The following is a 23,798-nucleotide window of genomic DNA, read 5'->3' on the forward strand; positions in this document are numbered from 1 at the left end:
GAGCCTTGGTAAAATTACGCCTGAAGACACCACGGACCTAACTGCTTAACTAATTATGGTAAAAGGTACAAATTGAAGTAAAAAAAAGTTTTGTATTAAAAAGCTAAATGGTGAAAAGGTACTCATTCGTATATTATAACCATAAAAAATCGCCTTATTATTATTAATAACGCTAATGATGGCTAATTAATTTTAGTAATAGGTACTAGTGAAATATATCAATATGAATTAAGCAGAATATTTATATGTATGTACCGTAATTACCGGAGCCTTGGTAAAATTACGCCTGAAGACACCACGGACCTAACTGCTTAACTAATTATGGTAAAAGGTACAAATTGAAGTAAAAAAAAGTTTTGTATTAAAAAGCTAAATGGTGAAAAGGTAAAGGAATTCGTATATTATAACCATAAAAAATCGCCTTATTATTATTAATAACGCTAATGATGGCTAATTAATTTTAGTAATAGGTACTAGTGAAATATATCAATATGAATTAAGCAGAATATTTATATGTATGTACCGTAATTACCGGAACCTTGGTAAAATTACGCCTGAAGACACCACGGACCTAACTGCTTAACTAATTATGGTAAAAGGTACAAATTGAAGTAAAAAAAAGTTTTGTATTAAAAAGCTAAATGGTGAAAAGGTACTCATTCGTATATTATAACCATAAAAAATCGCCTTATTATTATTAATAACGCTAATGATGGCTAATTAATTTTAGTAATAGGTACTAGTGAAATATATCAATATGAATTAAGCAGAATATTTATATGTATGTACCGTAATTACCGGAACCTTGGTAAAATTACGCCTGAAGACACCACGGACCTAACTGCTTAACTAATTATGGTAAAAGGTACAAATTGAAGTAAAAAAAAGTTTTGTATTAAAAAGCTAAATGGTGAAAAGGTACTCATTCGTATATTATAACCATAAAAAATCGCCTTATTATTATTAATAACGCTAATGATGGCTAATTAATTTTAGTAATAGGTACTAGTGAAATATATCAATATGAATTAAGCAGAATATTTATATGTATGTACCGTAATTACCGGAGCCTTGGTAAAATTACGCCTGAAGACACCACGGACCTAACTGCTTAACTAATTATGGTAAAAGGTACAAATTGAAGTAAAAAAAAGTTTTGTATTATAAAGCTAAATGGTAAAAAGATACTTATTATATATTTACTAGTATATTATAACCATAAAAAATTGCCTTATTATTATTAATGACGCCACTGATGCCTAATTAAGTTTAGCAATAGGTACTTGTGAAATTGAGTTAATTCGTGCTTTTTAATGGGCACTGAATATATTAATACTGGTACCAAAATGCCAACTACAGGTACTGTGATAATAGGTTTACCACCCACTGTACCAGAGAAAATTGATTATGGTAATTTTTGACAACTGGAACTTGATTTCAAGCAATAACATTATGCCATATAATATTGAATATAGTAAATCTTTCATTTTTCTTATCCTTTATCTAGTAACGTAAAGCCACCGGGAAGGACAACAAACAATAAAAAAATGAAATCGTTTTAGCTTCAATGTGTCGGTATGTGTTTTTCAGTTTTGTGCATGTTTTCGCAGTGTTGATTAAGGCATATTTATTAATTATTTACTTTTTTGACAACCCGTACGAAGAACAGGTATTTAACTACTTAATAATAAAATGTATACACTGAGGAAAAAAAAAGTATAGTCAAAACTATTAGAATATAGAAAAATATACCGTGTTTCTGGCTCTGTGGGATCAGCAAAAAGCTAGATAATTTTTATCGAAAGGTTTTGGTAAAGATTTTGATGAAATCTACGGTAAAATATAGATTTTAATGATAAAATTTAATGAGTGTGGTAAAATTTTAGCGTGATTCCTTATAGCACGGCATAAAAAAAATCATTTATTCGGTTTTTATTTTTAATATTTTTATTTTTTACTAAATGTACCATAATAAGAATTATAGTTTTGAAGACCTTATTTTGCAGTAAACCGTTGCCATATTAACAGGAAAATTACCAAATGTTCGATTTACATACCGAATTTATTTTAATTACCAGAATTATAATTTTTATTAGTAGAATTATGTTCGTTTTTTAACAAGAAATATCATTAACATAGAGTACAGTTGTTTTACCAGAACTTTTTCCCTGTGTTTAATCATATAAATTAATTGTCAACATTTGAAGAGTTTAAATAAAATTCACATAAGTCAGTACTTAACACTTGTAAATTTTTAAAAAGAATTACTACTTAAGATCTGCAAATTAAAAAAAAATTAAGAAAAGTAAAGACAAACAACTTACTACAACTTACTTTGCATGCATTAAATATAGAATTTAGCTTTGAATAAAGACCAGGGAGAAATGTACGTTTTTGTAGAAGAAATAAATCTTTTAAACACAATAGAAATACAACAGAGAGATATTCAATAAAACCGAAAGTATAAAGGTTATGTTTATTATCTTCATATCTGATTAAACTCGGCAAAATGGTAGCAAAAGTATTGATTAGGCAGGTATTATTGCCATTTGAAACTCTGATTTAATTATCATAAAACAAAAGATTGGTCCTTGAAAATATTAAAAATTAATATATAAATATTAACAAAATTATTAATCATGTAAAATTTACAAAAATTAAGAAAAGCTTTGATAAATAAGAACAATGAGTAAAACGTTCTGTCATATAGTAACTAAGTATACAAAATAATTTTATAAAGTTATTGTAATTGGATACCTGCAAACAACGTCACGCATAGGTCAGTCAATCAGAATCGACACACACGCGTAATGTCGCTTGCAGGTATCCAATTAAATTAGATGCGAAAACTGATTCAGCGTGAGATAAACCCAAGCTTTAAAGCTCTAACGTTAACACACATTAACCGCACATTAGACACAACAATATAATTAGTTGCAAATACCCAAATGTAAGTTAGCAGTTATTAATTGCACTATTAATATTAATTAGCGATTTTACGTTTCAAATGTAGCGTATCATTTAAAAACTGCGGCAAAAAGCTTAGTTTCTGTCACGCAGATAACTCAAATTCGTGAAAGTAAATTAATGTGATTAATGTCATCAAAATATTTTGCATCAAAAACAAATTTTAACGAGAGAAATAATCGACATGCTATAATAATTCCTAAATTAAAATTGATGAGTTTTAATTATAAATAAAATCTATTCAACAGATTACTTTAAAACTTTATTTAAATAAAATCGAATTTTTTCCCATAATATAATTTTTTTAATATTTTTATTAAATTAATAATAAAAAAATATCAAAAACTAACTTTGTAAGGAGCTGTTCTGGGTAAAGGAATTCTCTAATCTATACTGTATTTAAATTTCTAACGTAACCTCGCAAAAAGGCTGAATTTATTTCTTGCTGGCGGCAACAGCAACGTATCAATTACATTAAAAAAATAGTGGACATTCTGTAATTGAAAGAAAATTAAAAAGAGAAAAAACTTATAGTGATAAAGTATAAGGGCAATCAATAGCACACTTTAAGAAAAATCATACACTGATGGAAAAAGAAAAACTCAGTAACATCTATAATTTTTCAAAGTAGGGAGATGTAATTCTCTGAGAAGTTATTTTAAAATTTTTAATGCTGCTTTCAACATTAAGTTAACGTCGTTTATCAAACATATATTACACATTATATAAACTACTTTTTTTTGGCGGAAGTATTGGCGAATTATTTTTCCTACCTCAAAGAAGAAGGTTTTTCATTCGATTACTGTAATTTTCATGAGATATGTCACATAACCAATTCGAATTATATTAAGTCCAGATAATGTTAGCGTAGCAACAAGAAAGATTATGTAAGCATGAAACAAAATATCCTAAAATACTGAGTACCACGTTCTTTGTCGGACGGACCATGCTCTATCGCGTGACGAAATTATTTCCTACAGTTATTGTCAATAAAACAGATTTAGCGGTAGCAAGATGCATATAGCCTACAGAATATATGCTTTCTCGCGACAATATCATCGACAATATGTTGCTTCAGGTTTACCTTTATATTACTGCTCAATAAGTTATCAAAATTTAACCCAAACCTATTCCGATTTCTTTTCCTTAAAGACGATAAGAGAGCATTCGATAAGAGAGCACTCCTTCCTCAACACCAAAATTACTCTTAATTTGAATTTGCATTTTATAAAATAATTCAATTTGAAGTAAATTTGTATTTTGATTTGAAGTTTTCTAAGGCAAAAAAATCTGTCTTTAAATTCTTTTTAAGATCAACCTTTGGCTAAGAATTTTGAAATTTGGCTAATTCATAGAGTAATAACTTAATCCTTAGCGCAAGACTTGGAAAATTACACAAGCCTGTGAAATTGAACTTTTTGAAAAATACAAGAGAAGTTATTGTTGATTTATATGTTATTTGATGTGCTGATTTCGAAAATGACCTTCATTTTCCCCAATCACATCAGGATTTTTTATAAAATCGATATTAATGTTTTTACTAAAATCCTATTTGAAATGGAATTCTCTCAAATAATTTTGCATGTACTATCCAGTAACTGCTCTCTTCATTCATTTTGATCTATGTAAAATTTAATCTTGTGAAAGAAAATTGATTTTTGAGCTATCAGCTAATTTTTTATAGGTTAAAATGAATAAAAAATACTGTCGCCAGGCCGCAGAAGTCACCTCTGATCAAAAGAAAAACAATAAGTTCTTTGTGTTCAAACTTTTTACATCAGTTTCTAGAAGAAAATCACCAACATATCATTTTAATTTGTTTTTATTGAGATAACTTACGTAAAATTGACGATTAACCAAGAATAACAAATATTGTGTATGTGTATATGAAAGTTTGAAACAAAAAACAAAACAAGCAAAAACAAAAGAGAAAAGTTTCTATTTAAGTATATACTCGTTTTCCTCTGAAACTTATTTTTGATGATCTTCTTTTATGCTTAATCTAAGGTTTATCCCGAGCTATCATCCAACAGTAGTCAGCGAACATGTTCATGTCCCATCTTCCTTGATATTTACGCTAAATATCTCTGATATCTTGATGGAACCTTTTCCCTTGTTCTTCGCTAACTGCTCCTAAATTTTCAGGGGAAAAGTCCACATGTGAGTGAAGGAAATTCATTTTTACACTCATGGAGCAACCCAACGTTTTAAATTTGTCCAGCATTTTCATTACAACTTCCTTATAATCAGGATCCTTGTAATTAGCCAGAAATTTACTGACGACATCTTTGAAAGCAACCCACGCTTCTTTTTCCGTTTCTGTCATGTTAGTCTCAAATTCTTTATCCTTCCTGAGTTTGCGGATATCTGGACCAACAAATATTCTTTCTTTCAACTTTGCTTGGGATAAGCCTGAAAACTTTTTGCACAGGTATTTGAAACAATTGCCATCTTTTGGAACAGCCTTGACAGACTGCTTCATTACACCTAATTTAATATGTAGCGGAGGTAACAATACTTTTTTCGGATCAACTAAGCTGTTTCGAATAACGTTCTTGGTGCCTGGGTCAAGATTTTGTCTTTTCGACCATTCCTTTTTTGACCCAATGTTGAGTCTTGTCACGACTGTCCCACTCACAAATGAAACATGGGTACTTTATAAATCTCCCTTATTAACCAAGAAGCATGGAGATAACTTTCAAATCACCGCAAATGGTCTAACTGTGGTCGATATATTTTATTTCGTTCAGGACGAAAGCCTGGTTTAGATATTAGTCTTTGATTTTTTCGGTTATACCCACGAACATGGCAGGAACAAAAATAACAATCATCAAAGTGGTTTTGGGGCTCTCTCCCCATCATAGGAATTCCAAATCGTAAAGCAGTCTTCTTTCCTTGATGTCATAAGCGTAGATCATTGAGACACTGCACACAAACTTTATGAGGTGCCCAAGATTTGTCCTGATCTCCGAGTTTCATGTCAAAATATGCGAGATAAAGTTCTCTTACACAGTCTGTAATGCTCCTCATGCGATTTTTAACTACACTATATTCGCCGCATGTATAACAAAAGTCATCTGGGAAATTTTCACAATGTCTTGAACACAAAGCCATGTTTCACGAAACGCACAGAAAAAAGCAAAATTTAAAATGACTCCCTATAACGCTTGCCAGTGTTTCTGAGAGGTCAGCGGACCTAGATAATAATTCTCGCGACGCTATTGGTAGAGAGAGATTGTTACAGAGAGAGGGACAGTGACAGGAAGTAGTGATAGAGGGGTACTTTTGTAGATTTGGCAAAAGTAGAATGCTGGTCAGTCAGGAAGGGAAGAAATTCAGAAATGAAAATTTTTTTATGATAAATGTTCATAAAAATACCAGTGAAATTAAATTTTTCTAAAAAACGTGACGTGATGGACATTTTTCATTATTATTTTCCATTTCAGCACCAAAAAATACATTAAGTTCAGCAATCAGACCCCTTGTATTTTTTTCATCGCAGGCCTGTGTTATATGAAAACTTAGAAAACAAACCACGTTTGCAGTAGCAAAAAAGCTTATGATTATTTATTTGTTATATCATATTATTAATATTAAAAAAAGCTTATTATTATTTATTTTCTTATGAGAACCTTATTCGGATAGCGAAAATATTGATTACTGTAAAATAAATTGTAAAAAAATATTGCCATATATCAATAATTTTCGACAATAAAGTGGAATATACAATATTGCCTAGCACAAACGACAAGAGATGCAGTCATTAGTTGGAAAACTCAAGCCAGTCATTAACATAAAAAACAATTATTAGTTGGAAAATTATTCAGGGTTTCAGATGACTTAGAACACACTTGTATAATTTGGTAACTTATAATTGGTAATTAAATCTAAATAATAATCCGTGTTAACTCAAACTTCTGGTGATTTCATACTGGTTAGCGTAGTTTTAATGTATGTTCGAGGAGTGTGTTCTTAGTCATCTGAAACCCTGAATAATATATATATATATATATATATATATATATATATATATATATATATATATATATATATATATATATATATATATATATATATATACAGCAAAATAAATAAATACGAAAAAAACATGAAGAAAATTAAGAAAAACAATAAGTTTCATTTATTGCGCATAATCTGCAAGTAAATAGAACTCATAAAATAAGTTAAAAAGAAAGATAAAACAAAGGAAAATGACAGACAAAGTAAAAAAGGGGGATAAAGAAAAGTAATAATAAAAATAACAAAAAACTGAAAAAAATAATAATAATAAAAAATTTTAAAAAAATTCGAAAAAAAAGGATAAGTTTTTTTTTTAATTTTTTTAAAGAAAAGATTATATCTTTTATTCTCCGGAATTTTTAAAAAAATTGATCCTTTTCTTTCCGAATTTTTTTTTTTAGTATTATTTCTTTTTCCAGTTTTTGTTATTTTTATTATTATTTTTCTTTTCCCCCTTTTTTTAATTTGTCTGTAATTTTCCTTTATTTTATCTTCATTTTGAACTTATATAAATATATATATATATATAGTGATTTGTGGAGCAAAGGAAAGAAAAAAGACAATAATTAATTTAACAATTAAACTTTAATAATGAATAAATTTTAATGATGAAAGAAAATAAGTATAACAGCGACATCAATAGCAGAGAGCCGCGCAGCGTTGCAGAACAAAGACTGACGACTATAATTAGATAGTTCTAAGAAGAAAAGAATAAGCCAATTAAATATTCCGGGACTTTTCCCGAGCAGACAGTCTGGCACCGTTTAACAGGGAAGTAAATGGTTTCGAAGATGATGGTCAATAACAACTACTACATGATTGTAATATATAATTTCGGAGGGGATTCTATCCCTCAAACCTTCCCCAAAACTAAACCACTAGCTTTTAACGTTCTAAAATTCTATTTGCGAACAAGACACAAGAACTGCCTCTCAAATTTTATATTTAAAATTAAAGAGCAGTTAAGTTCATCCTTACAGTTGTTATTAACTCCTGATCGAATAAAACAGAAGAGTGAAATGACAATTCATTTACAAACGAGCGAGGAGAAATTACTACTCTTAATTTTTCAAACACATTCTTTACGTAGTTATGACGTCACAGCTAAGTCATAGTTGCCCCTCAAGGTTTCCTTTTCCCTCCCTCCTAACCTTCATATCGAAATACAAAATTTTAACAGCTGAACTCTTAAAACGAACACATTGTTACTTACTTTTTAAACATTGTTATAACTTTTTAAGTAAAGATAATACTTACATGGCACAAATGAGCACGTAAGATGGGAACTACGAACTCATTTATCCGTTCGTAACAGTTAATAATAAAAGAGATGAAAGAGATTTCTAATATTGTAAACAAGGGATATCCCCGCCATAGAAGTTAGTCTGAGAGGAAGGAGACGCCCTCAAAGCTACGTCACGCAATACGTCATCACAGCTGGATTGACAACGATTTAGCATTAAAAACAATTTTTCTCTATTGTTTAATCTGAGCTGCTTGTAGGGAAAACGATACCGATTTCGAATCATTTAAATTTTAGTTCTTCGCTTGTATTTGTAGGATGAGTTTCGATATAATAATTGTATCTTCTGTTTTATTGCTAATTTAATAAGTAAAAAGTACTTATGTTAAAGTGTTGTTATGTTAAAGTGTTGACAAATATGCATATGTTTGTTGAGAAAAAAGCATCATCGGAGGTATTCGAATCAAATTACATTTGTGTCATTCAAATCACGAATCTAATACATTTATTTGACAATTCAAACCAATAGATCTTAAAATCGCTGACTCTAAATCAGTCTCTAATTAATTTACGAATTTGAACTAGATCATAATAGACTGATCTGATTCCAACATTGATTGCTTGTGCTGAAACCTGTAATTTGAAATTGTTATGAGTAATTGTTTTTATTTTATAATTTCGAACAAGAATTTTTAAACTATTTTTCTATAGAAATGAAGACAAAACAGCATACAGTATATTTGTCACAAATTAATTTTTAAGCGGGGGGGGGGGGAACACATTGTTAAAATCTGGCATTATTTTTGAGAAAGGTTATGTAAAAACATCAAAATGTTTTTTTAATTCTCTGAGAAAACTATAGAGGTGATTATTAGAAAGCAATTTTGTCTTCCAATTTCGTCTGCCATCAAACTGCTTTCGATGTTTTTAATATCTTCCTCAATAGTGATGATTCGCAGACTTAACTTTTAATTTTGATTTTTATGAGTTAATTTTAACTTCATTTTTAGCAAGGATTTAAAAAAAGTATGTATGTTAAAGCTAAAGAGTAAAAATCAGTTATTTTGCTGATTATATAGCTAGTGTGCTGATTAACTAAGGAGATTCGATAAAATATCGGAAAACATGTTTCATTTCTCGAATTTCTCTAAGTAATCTGCAAACTAACAAGGAAATCTGTAAATTAAGTACAAAGTACTCGTCATAAAAAAAACTATCTTTGCTGGAACAACAACGTTTCTGTACGCGTTAACATGGTGAGAAGGTACTTATTACATTACATTAACGCGTTTTTCGTTATCTAAAAAAATTAATCTCGACTATCAAACAATTGACATGTTAATAGAATAAATCATCAATCACTTTAAAAAAAATAATGTAATGCAAATAATTAAACTGTTTAAAATATTCTTATAATTATGGAATTTAACTTAATCATTTATTCATTTTTCGGTTATTAAAAGAATCAAGTTGAAGCAATCGAACAATCAACTAATTTGTCGATGAAAAATGAATTTTGAATTAGAACGATACGGTGACAGTTAATATGTACATTATCTGGGAAAATTGGGGGAAATTATCGATTCCGCTCTAAAACAAATCATCTAAGATTATTTGCAGATTAGCTGGGTGCAAATAATAAGCACCTCAGATTATTTGCAGATTAGCTTTTCTATTTCGCGCAATCAGATGCGCAAAAAAAAAATTAACCAGCCTGAATAACTTTTGATCTGACGATCAGTTCATCACGTTCTAGGAATCAATCTTAAAGGTTATACCATGTTTCCCAAATTGTGGCTACTCCTGTCAAAATCTGAATGCAACTAAAAAAAAGTATATTTATTCAAGGAAAATAAATTTTTATGTCTGATTGCGTAATTTAAAATATCGTCCGCTCTAAATAATTAGCGTATTTGAGTTCATCCCCTTCGGACCATTAAGATAGAGTTCTAGATCGGTAAGATCCTATCATTAAATCTAAATTTATTCAAAGTTATCAGTTATTTATTTATTTTTGAGTGAGCTGTACATATTGACAGCTTTCGATTGTTAATGGTAGCTTTAGACGTATGAAGTGTGGCGACAACTAAACACCTTACGTACAGATATTCACCACCACTTATTTTTAAAAGAAAAGGAAGTAGAAATTTTTTGCAACTTCATACAAGAATAAACATGAATGAAATTAAGGTAAAATATTTGGATACATTTGATAAAATTACATGACTGTTACCTGGGGAGCAAAATGTTTACTTACATGAACATTCCAAGAGGAAAAATTAGGAAAATTGTTACTGCTATGTAGCAAGCTCCAGGAAAAATATGAACTGTCGCATTAAATATTTTTGCTACAACAGCACTCCCAAGGAGAGGAATAATAGCTTCACAAGTCGCCAAGAAAGAAAACACTTGACCTAAATTTGAAACAAAAAGGTGTCAAATAAATATCAATAATAATTTTAAAATGATCAAGAAAAGGGTGAATTGAGATAATGGACTATTCCAGTTTTATAGCTTAAATTGAGTTAAGTATCTTTAATGATAGTCTTATTTATTTGCCTTTTAATTATGCAATAAATAATAATTTCCGTCCTAGACAATAAAGTTCAGCAAAAGTTTTAATGTAGTATACACAGACCAGTAGTGGAGAAGGACTGCAAGAAGAACGTGTTGTCAAATATTTTTTTGGTAAGAATAAATAAAAATAAATTTTAAATATCTTATTTATATTATAAATATTAAATATCTTATTAATATTATAAATTTAAACGTCTTATTTATATTTTATCTAAAATATCTTATTTATCTATCAAGATTTTTTTAAATAAGCCTAATATTATAAGAAGACGGAAGCTCATATACTTTATTTTATAACGAAAGATATATTTTTTTGAAATAATACATTTCAAATTATTATAAAATATTACATTTCATAAAAAATATAAAAATTATATTTTCTTGAAAAACTTATAAGCATTCTATTTAATTGATTTATTATTTTTAAAAAGTACAGACTTTTTTTTTGCATAAATAATCTCATTAGATTTTCAAAAAAAAAGCAATTTCATTAAATGTACTAAATTATTTCACCAAATTGCTTATCTTCAATTTTTTTTCAAAATCAAAATATAAAAATTCTATTATACATGATAAGTTTAATATCCATAAATTAAAATAATATTATACATGTTAACAAATTACTAACTTACATATATGAGGGCAAGTAATGGAAATTGAATCATGAAATTTTAAGTAAGCTTTGTAAGACCTTGACTTCTTTCATGATTTTAAAAACATGTGTTGTCCCCACAAAATAGGATATTAACTTTAAATATAGTCAATTAATTCTTTTAAAATAAATATCTCATCTCCATGGCAAGCATTTTTATGAATAATAGTAATTAATTGTACTTATTATTATGAATAATCGTAATACTGTAAGTAAAGAAAGAAAGAAAAGAGATAAGAGGAAAGTGCTCAGTAACTTGAAAAATTAATGAATCAACATATTCTTGAATCAGAGAATTACTGATTCAAAATAATAACAAATGAAAGAGTCATTGAATTGGTGTATTAGTAAACAGGCAAATCAGTTCATAAATGAAATGGTGACTTAGTGTGTTTGAAAATAGGCAAATCAATAAAAGGAGGAACTAGCGAATTTCCCTGTGCAATCAAATCAATCAATTAACGGACCGGTGTTTTAGCGACTAGTCAAACCAATTAACTGATGAAGCAATGTGTTAATAAATAAATTAATTTATGAACTTATAAATGGAGAGGCGTTCAAAGGTCAAATGTTTTTACGGTCAGTCAGTGTAAATCGCCATCTTAAAAGTACATTCATCGATGATAACAAAAGATAGTTTCAACTTCCTCCTTAAATTTATAAAAAAGAAAACTATTTGAAGCGTTGAAAAGTGAAAGAGTTAAATGCTTAAAATTTCTATCCACTTTGCACTTTATAAATTCCTGAGATATTTTCTCGCATTTTATGTTGTATTTGCTTATCTATACCATAACTTCTTTTCGCACCAATTACTGCTATTGTGTAAGAAAAGACTCACAAGTGTAAATTTAACTTTTTTTTCTTTAAAAAAAACTTTAATAACAGACTTGAAATTTGTTTAGATGAATTTGGTTCTGAAATACGAATTTCACGCTTGTTAATGTTTTTTTTTATTCCATTGAAAGGATACTCTGTGATAATAAAATGAAATATCTACAGATAAATAAAAATTATCACATGCAAAGAGCAATGTTATTCAACCATTTTTAATGACATAATTTAAATTCAAGCTTATTTAAAAACTTAAAATTAAAGCAAATTATTTATTATGCAAGAAATGTGTTTATTCCTTGGCCAAAGAATACCTAAGGGTTCTTACGGGTTATACGTGTTCTTTGTTCGCCAAGGTTTATTCCTTTATGTTTTATTCTAATTTTAATTATTTTTTCAATATTTATATCATTTTCATTATATTTAATATTTATATTCATTATTTATATCAAGTTATTTATTATTTTTATTAAGTTAGGTTTCGAATAATTTCCAGTACTTCATGTAACATTCAATCGGATTTGAAGAACTTTTTTTTTAATTTTACTATTCCTCAACCTTAATAAACACAAAATAATTTTTTAATCGAAAGATTAATCATAAAAAATTTGAAATTCCAGTTTTCTAATTTTAGTTTTTCAAAAAATGAATCCATTATTAAGTAGTCATTTTAATTGTACAGTGCACAAAAAAAATTACCTTGAATATCTTTTGGTCAAATAATCGGATTTTCACGTTCTAGGACTCAATTCTAATGATTTGAGAGGGTGACCTCAAATATATTAATTAATTATTGCTAATGGTTTTTAAGTTTCGAAATGAGACTCAAATACGTACATTTTCAGAATAAACATACCCTTTTTTTCGACGGATTTAGATTTCTGATACCCTAAATATACGATGTTGCCGCAATCTAAGAAATTAATCCTCAATAGTTTAGTCTTGAGAGTGGTCTGATATTTAAACTTCTCATTGTTACTTTATTTTTTGTGTATTTTGCCAAATCTCGAAAACTTTTTAAGTGAATTGAAAAAATTTTGCACACGATTCACGATCATTCATTTATTCAACAATTCAAAAGGGTGAAGACATTCCAAAAAAAATTTTTAATAAATATTTATGATTGTTTATTACTTTATTTAATAATAGTACAAAACATTTGAGTGATAAGATATGCAATTTCTTACACGATTTTAAAAAAATGCAATTTTGCAGTAAAATACAAAATTCGTGCGAAATCGAGTGACTTTTTCTTTTTCGAGTGACAAATTCAGTGACTTTTTCTTTAAAAAATAGTCATTTTTTCAAGGAAAAAAAATAAAATTATTAATAATATGATATAAAGTACAAGTATGTATTTGATTTCTTAGCTAAGCAAAGAATAGTAATAAATATTTTAGTTTATAATTTTTATGCTAGTTAATTAAAAAAAAAATTGCTGAATAAAGGAAACAAGAAAAATGTAAATAAACTGAATGAGCAAACGGAGAAAAATACTTCCTATGCTCAGATTGTTGAGAATTATATTTAATATTTATTAATTATAAAATTAATTAAATAATCACTTATTGATTAATTTTTACACTTATTACACTTTAAAACTTTGATTTCTAATTTCAACTTTTAATCATGGGATTTAAAATATTAAATTGATAAAATAAACGAAAATTTCTTTACGACCATTATTTTGAAATTTTTAAAATAAATTACCTAATTCTTCTTCAAGAATAATTTTAGATATCAGGGACTTGATAGCAGAATTTCCAAACCCGTGCAAAAATCCAAAAATATTACCTAAAAAAGAAAAACATAAGCGTTGCATTCATTGAATCTAAATTATAATGAAAAGTTAATGGCAAAATTTATACAATAAAGCTAAATAATTCTTATTTACGTCATCGTTTAGTAAATAACCTATTTTTGGATGTGTTTTACGTCAATTGGAATAAATAAAAGGGAAATAATCGTAAATAAGTAAACAATCCTTTGAGTTTACTCAACCCAGTAATTTAAATGACTTAAACAAATTAATTGATAAGAAACTGAAAGGAATGTAAACGGTTTACGTAAAAAATATTAGTATTTATTATTTTTTCTAATTTGATTTAAAGTTTTACAGTTCAATCTTCGGCACGCTGAAATTAAGAAATTTTGGTGTCCACTGCAATGTTCTTATGTTAGTACTTATATTAGTACTTCAATTCTTTTTAAAAAATTTCTATGGTTCTTCGTTACATGCGTTCATAAGCATATTTTTCTATTACGAGAAATATCATTGTAGCCTAAGAACTATTTTAAAATTAAGAGTTTTATTTCTCGTGTTGTCTATTAGAGGCCCAACTTCGCAATCTCTATTAAAAATGTTTTTATTGTGTTCTTTACATTATTTATGTTTTTTTACATTATTTGTTATTTTCTATGAGTAGTGACATTTCTCGGATTGATAAAAAAAATTATGTATTTACTAAGATCGATTACACGGAAAAAAAAATTCTTTCTCAGACAAAAATATTTCGGAGAAAAATTACCTAGCTGCAAAACTTGGATTATTTATATGATGAAATTATATTAATTACTTGATTATTTGAATACTTACTTGATTACTTAAATACTTACTTGATTACTTAAATACTTATTTGATTACTTAAATACTTATTTGCTTACTTGAATACTTATTTGATTACTTGATGTTTTAAATGACTAATAAGAATGTCATAATCCATCTTGACTAAAAGTTTTCATTGACAAAATTTCGAGAAATTGATTCATCTACAATTACGTTGACTTAAAAAAATGATGTTTTTGTTTACAGCTTTGTTTACATAATGTCTATTAGAAGTGTATCCTCACATTCAAATTTATTTCAAAATGTATAAATTTGTTCTCACTCTGATTGAAATTACTGATTTGATTTAAATTATTAAATTATTTATATTATTGTATTCTAAATTAAATTAAATTTTAAGAAAAACTTATATCGATAAAAAAAAGTTTTTTTAGAAATATAATTTTAAAACAGTATTTTTTTAAAAATATGTAATTCAATTTTAAAAATAAAAATTTTTAAATTTTAACGAAATTTTTATTATAATTTACAATTAGATTATAAATTTAGGATAAAAAAAACTCAATCTTCCTTTAAGAGTTATCTAAAGAATCTGAAGAATGATTTTTAATTTATTTTCTTCTATCATTTTATTAAAGAAAAAAAAATAATTGGGTGATATTTTAATTATTTTAGCTATTACTTGATTTATAATTATTATATATCATATTAGTATTAGTTAGTCATTATTATTATCAGTTAATTGGTTTAGTAAAAAAATGTAACTTCATAAATTTATTATTAAATGTTAATCGATAATATTAAATTTATTTGCGATCGCTGTAAAATAAGACTTAAATTTCGAATTATTTTTAACTAATAATTCATTTAAAAAAAGCTTTTTCTAAAGTAATGAATATTAATTCGAAATTTCGTTTATATTATATAAGTTCGTTTTTTCTATTAAACTATAAAAACATATTTGAAATGAACTTTACTTACTCAAATAATAGATTCGAAGTTCGAATGCGAGACCCAAGAAGACGTTCTTGCCGATAATTGATATGCAACCGATTATGCCAATAAGGGGGTCACTGAACTTGAAAATTTCGATGCAAGCATAGCTGAATACTAAGAACACTATCATTTCCGAAAAACTGAATGCTGACCATACTTTCGAATATATTGTTGGATTCCATTCATACATATGGTGGGTATAAACATAGTTGATGTTGGTGTACACTTAAAAAAAATGAGACAAATAGATAAAGATAACAAAAAATAAATAAATAAAGATGAGATGAAGAAAATATAAAGATGACACAAACATAAACATGCTATATGTATATCAAACTTCATAAATCACATTTATTGTCGTTTGATAAATTTGATTTTTTTGCCACTAAAATCGTTGTAAAACGTTGTATACTATTCAATACTATTACTAAACAGCATCATATCTTAATTAGTTTATAAGTTTATTTTTTAGACAAAGAAAATTAGTTCGAATTATTATTATATTGTTAGAAAAATATTCTCTTAGTATTTGTAACTATAGTAATAAATACAACAAAAAGTAGAAATTTAATAAGTTTAAAACTTTATGATGTAAGCAAACAAAACAAAATTAACAAACAAATTAATTACCAAACAAAATTAAATCACTTGTTATCTGTACATTATATCTTACAATATCCAGTGAATGAAAATAATAAACGAATAATAAATATGTTTAAAAAACTAATAATAAATGACAGTTAAAGAATAGAAAGTTCTAAAATAAAATATAAGTATTCTAAATTTAAATTACTTTAAAATATGACTGCTACATAAAAGTTCATAAAAGCGACACTTCTCTGTTCTTTTAACTAATTATTTGGCTACAATAAAATATAAATTTATTTAATGAACTTGATTTTAACTTATTTAGTTTACTTTGCATTCATATGAAAATAAATAATACATATTTCATACCCATGTAAGATAATTGGAAACAACAACCAGACAACAGCAGCAGCCACAAATAAAGTCTCCCGCTATTCTCCCGACGTTTCAAACAAATTTTTATTCCATTCGTAAAATGGCGAACCGAACACAAATCGTTCAGTTTTTTCAACAGATCGGCTTGTACGACCTGCCCTCTAGTTTCAGGTATAAGAAACAAGACCCACAAAATTGTCAACACGTGACAAACAGTCATCGTCACAAAAACGCCATTATAACTATAAAATGTATACAAAAAGCCACCAGACAAAGCGCCCAAAGTAACTCCAAGCTCGAAAGCAATATGCAACAACATGAATTTCAATGATCTTGTTTCTGAATCTGACATTTCAGAAGTGTAACTATTGATTGTTGTATGTATGCAAATAAATCCACCATTCAATTGGGCAAATAGATTAGATAATAAGACATATTCCAATTTAGAATGGAAATATATTGTACATAAAATAATCCCCATGTCATTTATGACAAATCCTATCAAACCGTATATTAATAAGGGTTTTCGACCATATTTGTCACTCCATGGTGCTAAAAATATTACCATGAAGGCTCCTACAGGGACTAAGAAGCTCAAATAAAGATTGTAATTGTTGGCAATCATCTCAACCTTATTTCTTTGCATTTCATTTGATTCGTTATGCAGGTTATCACACACATTCTGAGAGTAGTTGTAGTGCAAAAGGCACCCCTTGTCCATTATCAAATTCGTCAAGAAGGTGGAATTCAGCACAGAAGAGAACATGAAGAGGAACATCACGGGTTCGATTCTCATAGACTTAATGAACTTGAAACTTCTCCCTGCAACTGAACACCTATTCATCGTGCCAGTATTAACAACCACATTGTACTGTTGTTTCGAATTTTTGATATCACTTTCCTTGGATTCTAACTGGGTTCCTGATAAATTACGAACAAGTTCCTGTTCCTTCTTCTCAACACATTTATTATCCATCATGGCTCTAAAGCTAATGCTACACACACACCTAACGATAAGAGCTTCAAAATAATTTCAAATATTAACTTAAAGAATTAAAAACAATTTCCCTCTTAGGGTATGGAGCAAAAACTAGAGGCAACCACATTTAGAGTGCATAAAAAACTTCAACTGCTAACTGAATGTGAAGCCAAACAGAATAAAATTAAAAAGCGACTAATTTAGTACATTGAGAACGTTTTTTTCTTCTTCTTTTTTCTCTAAATATATCTCTCAATTTCGAAACCATAATTTCATCGTGTGTCAGTTAAATCTTTCGTCAACCCTTTCTCGAGTTTCATATTTATGTATGTATGACCTAGAACTTTATATTGCAATTTTGGAATGCGAATGAACGGCTGCATTTATCTAGCAATATCAATAAGGTTTCGTATCTGCTTTTAAATTAATAATAATCATGTAATGGTGTCTATCTTGTTACGCTATTACGTTGGGATTTGATAAAAATTTTAAAGCTTACCTCACACATTTTGAACTGTAAAAAGATCCTTACACATTCAAGGTCTTGTTGTAACCCACTACTGATGGATTGTTTTCGTCAGTTTGGAAAAAGCTATCATACCAATTTAATTTTATTTATTTAGATTGGCCTTATCGCAATGAATCGTATCTGTAAAAGCGAAAAACCCATTTTTTTCGAAGAAAAAGTTTACTGAAAATAGCAACTAGCTACACTAAATTATGAAATACAAACAAATTTTCATCAAAATGTATTCACAAATCATCTAACTATCTATTTATTTAACAATTTTTCCCTTTCTTATTATTAGTAATAAACATTATTGAACGAGATAATTACACCTCATTATGCACTTCAACGATTAGATCAACTAATTGGTGTTCATTATTTACTCTTCTGAGAGTAATGTCCTTTTAATTGTCTCTTTAAAGATTTATGCATCGTTTAACGGATAGTATTACTATTTCTGCAAAGTAAACTTAAGGAATTTTATTCAAATCTTAAAAATATTCTAGACATTATTCAGCAAAAAAATCATATTAACGATGTCTATAAACCACATCAGTTTTATATGTATATAAGATGTAGGATATTGGTGATAGTATAGGTTATATGGATAGAAGATTGCATCATCCAGAGATTCCATTACAATACATCATCCAGAAATGAATTACATTATCCCGAATGAATTAGAGGCGCTGCAGTAAAATGAGAACTGAAACTTTAACTTATATTTTAGCTTTGAGCAATGTAGATGCTAGCAGTGTTGCCAGATTGGGCTACAAGTAGCGGATTGGGCTTCTTTTAAAAGTTCCCGCTACTGAAAATCGAAATAGGGCTACCCGCTACTTTTTGGGCTACACATTATTTTTCGAACGCTACAAATCTTAAAAATGAGCTACTTTTTTTCTTACAGAAATATATCTATCTTTAATTTTTACCCTTTCCATTATTAAATGATTCTGAAAAGTCTGCAGTTTCTTTACCTTTTCTGAAAAAGACATTTTATTTATTTTTTTTTTTTTGAAAACGCATCCGCTTTAGTTTTGCATTCCTGATTAGTTTTTTATCTTCTAGAAAAATTAATCACGAGACCACGTGATCCTTAATCGGAGTTAAAACAAAATATTGAATTTGACGAAAATTTTTAACGCAAAGCATTGCAATTTTTAATTTAGTATATGGATGGTGTTTTCAATATAAATGTAAACAATAACAATCTCGAGCTCAATACCTGCTCTAGTTCCGGTTAGAAAGTTTGAAACTGCTTACTACAGCTTATTCTTCTAGGCGATATTTTCAAACGGATAGTTTTTTTTTTCAATGAAAGAAGTAAATTAAATAATTTCTGAGATAAAATCCGCCGTATTTCATAAAGATATTAATGTTATTAAGTAATTCTGGTGAGTTTGAAGTGAAATTTTGTTTTAGTTATTTATAGATATATTGTTAAAAAAAGGTGACATTGCCAGATTTTGAATAACTCGCTTTTTTGGCAGTCCTGATTTGGCCTCTTTCCACTTGTTTATTACCGTTTGTTCTTGCTGCAAGCTGTGCACCATCTACGCACCTTTAGCATTGTAAACACAAGTATTGTTAGCATTGTAAACACAAGTGATAAGTAATCAAATACCACGTTTGCAAAAATCTCAAAACACAATGATCACGTTGTGAGCCAAATGACTTTAAAATACAATGGAAACAGTAGACCAGAAGTATAGGCGATATGGAGCTTGCAGCGTTCCCTAGTGTAGAAAACACCATCCATATATATATATATATATATATATATATATATATATATATATATATATATATATATATATATATATATATATATATATATATATATATATATATATATATATATATATACATAAAACTTATTTCTTGGGGAGACAAAATGTTCGAATCCGCTACTTTTGGAGCTCCCATTAGCTACTTTTTAATCTTAAATTCTGGCAACACTGGATGCTAGTTAGTTTATTTCCTGGTTGCACTTCGAGAAGGTGAAGGCAAATTGTAATCCAGCTCGTTTTTTAAGCTAGACACATGATGCAGAATTTTTGAATACATTGTTTAACTTCCTCGGGATGGATGATTCATAAAAGCCTTCGTACAAAATCAGAATAAGGATGAAAAAAATTTTAAAGTGGTAGCTTAAAAGTGGTCATGGATAATTTGACCGATTCATTTTGCCTCCACTTTAATCAGCGTTAGTCTAATCGCATATCTAATCAATGTCAGCATCATCATCAAAATTGATTTGGGCGTCTGAAACCATTTAGTACCCTTTTTCCCCATCCATCTTCAAGTTTTAAACGTTAAGGGAATTTTTTCTGGTAACTTGAATACAAATTGGCATGAAAAGAAAATTAAATATTTTGTTTTCTAGATAAACATGCGTCGCTGCCAAAATGAGCTGCCACTGGCCTAAGGTTTATGTCTTCCTTCAAGTTTTCAAACGTAAAAATTTCATTAAATTCTGCGGCTTCAAATTATGACTTTTTCAAAAAATTTGCAGTTTAGCTATGGAATATGATGTTCTAATACATTGGTTACTAACTGGGGGCCCGCGGGTCGCATCCGCCCTCGAAGCCTTTTTTTGTGGCCCGCGAACTAAAATATATTAGTTATTTTTTTTGCGGACAATTTTCGTAAAAAATCTATATGAGTTTAAAGTACATTTCTTCGTTTAAGAAAAAAAACTAATTTCTTCGTTTCTGTGAAATTTAACATACTAACTGTGCAAAAAAAAAATATTACTTCTTAGGTAAAAATCTACTTATTTTAATTTGTAATTCAATACTTTTGTTTTGTACAACTTGATAAAAATCTGACAGTAATATTTAATGTTCCTTCAAACATAAAAGAGTCCTATGTAAAATTTTGATGAAGTTGCTGCCCGCCACTTGACTGGTGTTTTTAATTGTGGCCCTCGGCCTCATGTAAGTTTGAAACCCCTGTTCTAATAATTCATTGTTGAGATCGCAATGTATGTTTTTATTTCGAATAAATCATCTAGCTTGCGTTATTTTTCGGAATATTTTATTCTGGCATCTTTTGAGTTTCTCTATTTTCCAATTTATTAAATTTCCAAGTCATTTTCACTACGATAAATAATCTATGTCATTCTTGGGGCTAATTTTTATTATTTTTTTTTTTCAGTTTTCTATTTTTTAAACATCTAGAAAAAACGTCCAGCTTAGAAATTTTCGATAAATTTTGTACTCTTAAATTTCTAAGATATATTACCTAATCCAGTGCTTCCCAAACTTAACTTTAGTGTACTCTTTTTACATTTTTCTTAACGCTGTGTACCACTAATGAAAAAATGAATGTATTTTTTTCGAACGATTTTTAAAAATTGCACAAAAATTAAAAATCACAACTGGCTGTTAACACCACTAATTATTAACGATAACTCTGCAAAAAATAGCCAATAGAAAAATACGTAATCGTAAATTTTCATGGCTAGCTTTGTTTTCAAATAAAAAAAATTTGAGATTTTCGCTTGTTGCAAGTTATTTTGCGTAAGAACGCGTACCCCCGCTAAACTGTTCCCGTACCCCTGGAGGTACGCGTACCACACTTTGAGAAACAACTAATCCATAACCTTTTTTTCCTCTAATTGAAAGTTATACACCGTTCCTTGATCTTTCACACACCCTAATTTAATAATAATATAAAGCAAAGTATTATCTTGATTACATTATAGATGGCCAATCTATAATTTAAATGTCTAGGTCAATGATAGTTTGCCTTAACAACAACTGAGGAAAGAAAGAGAATCTAAAAACAAAAATGAATGAATTGTATTCAAGGTCAAGTTGGGAATATTTTTTAAAAAAATTTTTCGTCTAATTGATCCCCTAACAATTGAAATGAAGATTATTGAAAATTTTTAAAAGGAATATTCCAATGTCAAACATTACTGAGACCATCTTTTGATAGTACTGATAAGCTAATAATAAGTGAGAAGAAGGAGTTTGTTTTTCAACAAAAGAATATGGGACAATGCACTAGTTTGAAGTCAACTTCAAACGAAAAAATATTTAAAAAAAATTAAGAACTTTATTCGTTTTTAAGGGACTGTTCATAAATGGTGTAAAAAAAAATTTCTACATTTTTGACCCCTCTTCTCCTTTTACAATGTCATATTTGGCGGTACTTCTTTTGTCATAGGTCACTTTATATTTTATAAATATACGCTAGCAGATTTCCGTAGTGGTACCTGCACTGAAAAACCGCAAAATTTTAGGGACAACCATATATGGCAGTACTTTTACTTTCGTTACTTGTACCGCTGGTACAAGTAAAAAGTACGTACTTTTCCTTGTACTTCGTTACTTTTTAAATTTAGTACTTCTACTTGTACTTTCGTTACTTTTTTAGGGAAAAAGTACAAGTATTTGTAACGGAAATATCGAATGAAATCGTTACTTTTTTCTAAAACTCGGTAAGCTTTCTAAAAAAAAAGGAAGAAAAAAATTTAATTAAAAAAATGGTTATGTTTTTCAATTTATAAAATTAATATGCAATATATATGCATTCACAGCTAACTTCGTGTTTAAATACCTTCTGTTTCAACTTATACTGCACATTCAATTATTTTTTTACTAGCTCAAAGATCACAAAGCTATCTGTAACCCCGTGTTTGCTTTGTTTATGTTTGTGCTTTTAAAACGGGTTTCTAAAGAGTAAAACAATTTTAAATCAATGGTAATTTAAATAAATAAAAATAATAAACTAAAAATTAAAATCAATAGATAAAATTTCTTTTTCGTGCAAATCCATAAAATGTTTGATATTAAAATTATATTTGATTTTAAAATTATATTATACGATTATATTATAAAATTATAATATTCTTCCGAATTTAAAAATAAATTAATATCCATAACTTTCAAAATTAAAAATAATTAAATAAATAACAACAACTTTGCAAAAGCATTAAAGAACATAAGAATATTATTCAATAAAATTTTAGGTTACTTTGAATTTTCGATTTCCCAGAAATGGCCTTTTAAATCGTTACTTTTTTTGTTTAGTACTTGTACTTTCACTTGTACTTTTTACTCGTTACTTTTTAAATTAAGAACTTTTTATTTTTTACTCGTTACTTTTTTTAAAAATACTTGTACTTTTACTCGTTACTTTTAAAAAGTAACGTTGCCATATGATATGGGGACAACCATGGCAATGGAACGCGAGAATTAAAAAAAGTTTTTAAAAAAAAGAGAAAAAATTGCGAATAACTTAAAAAGTTATAATTTATAACCATCTCGAGCAAACCTCTACTTTTTTTAAGAAATTTAAGATAGATGCGTGAGCCCATACGGAAATATCTCCGCTAAAAGTTTAGAAACAAAACACATAGATCATATTTCAAATTTTATTTTAAAACTTTTAGTTCGATTTTTTTAATAACATTTGTAAGCAAAAAAAATTAGATGCAATAATAATTTTTAAACAATAGTAATTAGATGCGTAGTTTTGATACAA

The 23,798-nt window shown here is 28.0% G+C and overlaps 1 protein-coding gene across 1 annotated transcript in view; it reads right to left on the bottom strand.

Annotated features, from left to right (window-relative positions):
- LOC147808226 (proton-coupled folate transporter-like) overlaps positions 1-18,190 on the bottom strand; it is a 23,874-nt gene extending 5,684 nt beyond the window's left edge. The window contains exons 1-4 of the mRNA XM_016048193.4: positions 16,810-18,190; positions 15,838-16,077; positions 14,001-14,084; positions 10,488-10,644 (exon numbers count right to left, since the gene is read on the bottom strand). Of these exons, the coding sequence (XP_015903679.3) occupies positions 10,488-10,644; positions 14,001-14,084; positions 15,838-16,077; positions 16,810-17,794 (1,466 nt within the window). The 5' untranslated portion in view covers positions 17,795-18,190. The remainder of the gene's footprint in view (positions 1-10,487; positions 10,645-14,000; positions 14,085-15,837; positions 16,078-16,809) is intronic.
- Between the last annotated feature and the right edge of the window lie 5,608 nt (positions 18,191-23,798).

The sequence above is a fragment of the Parasteatoda tepidariorum genome, chromosome 6 (genome assembly GCF_982258835.1).
Source record: "Parasteatoda tepidariorum strain Cologne lab strain chromosome 6, Ptep-v5.0, whole genome shotgun sequence".
Classification (NCBI taxonomy): Eukaryota; Metazoa; Arthropoda; class Arachnida; order Araneae; family Theridiidae; genus Parasteatoda; species Parasteatoda tepidariorum.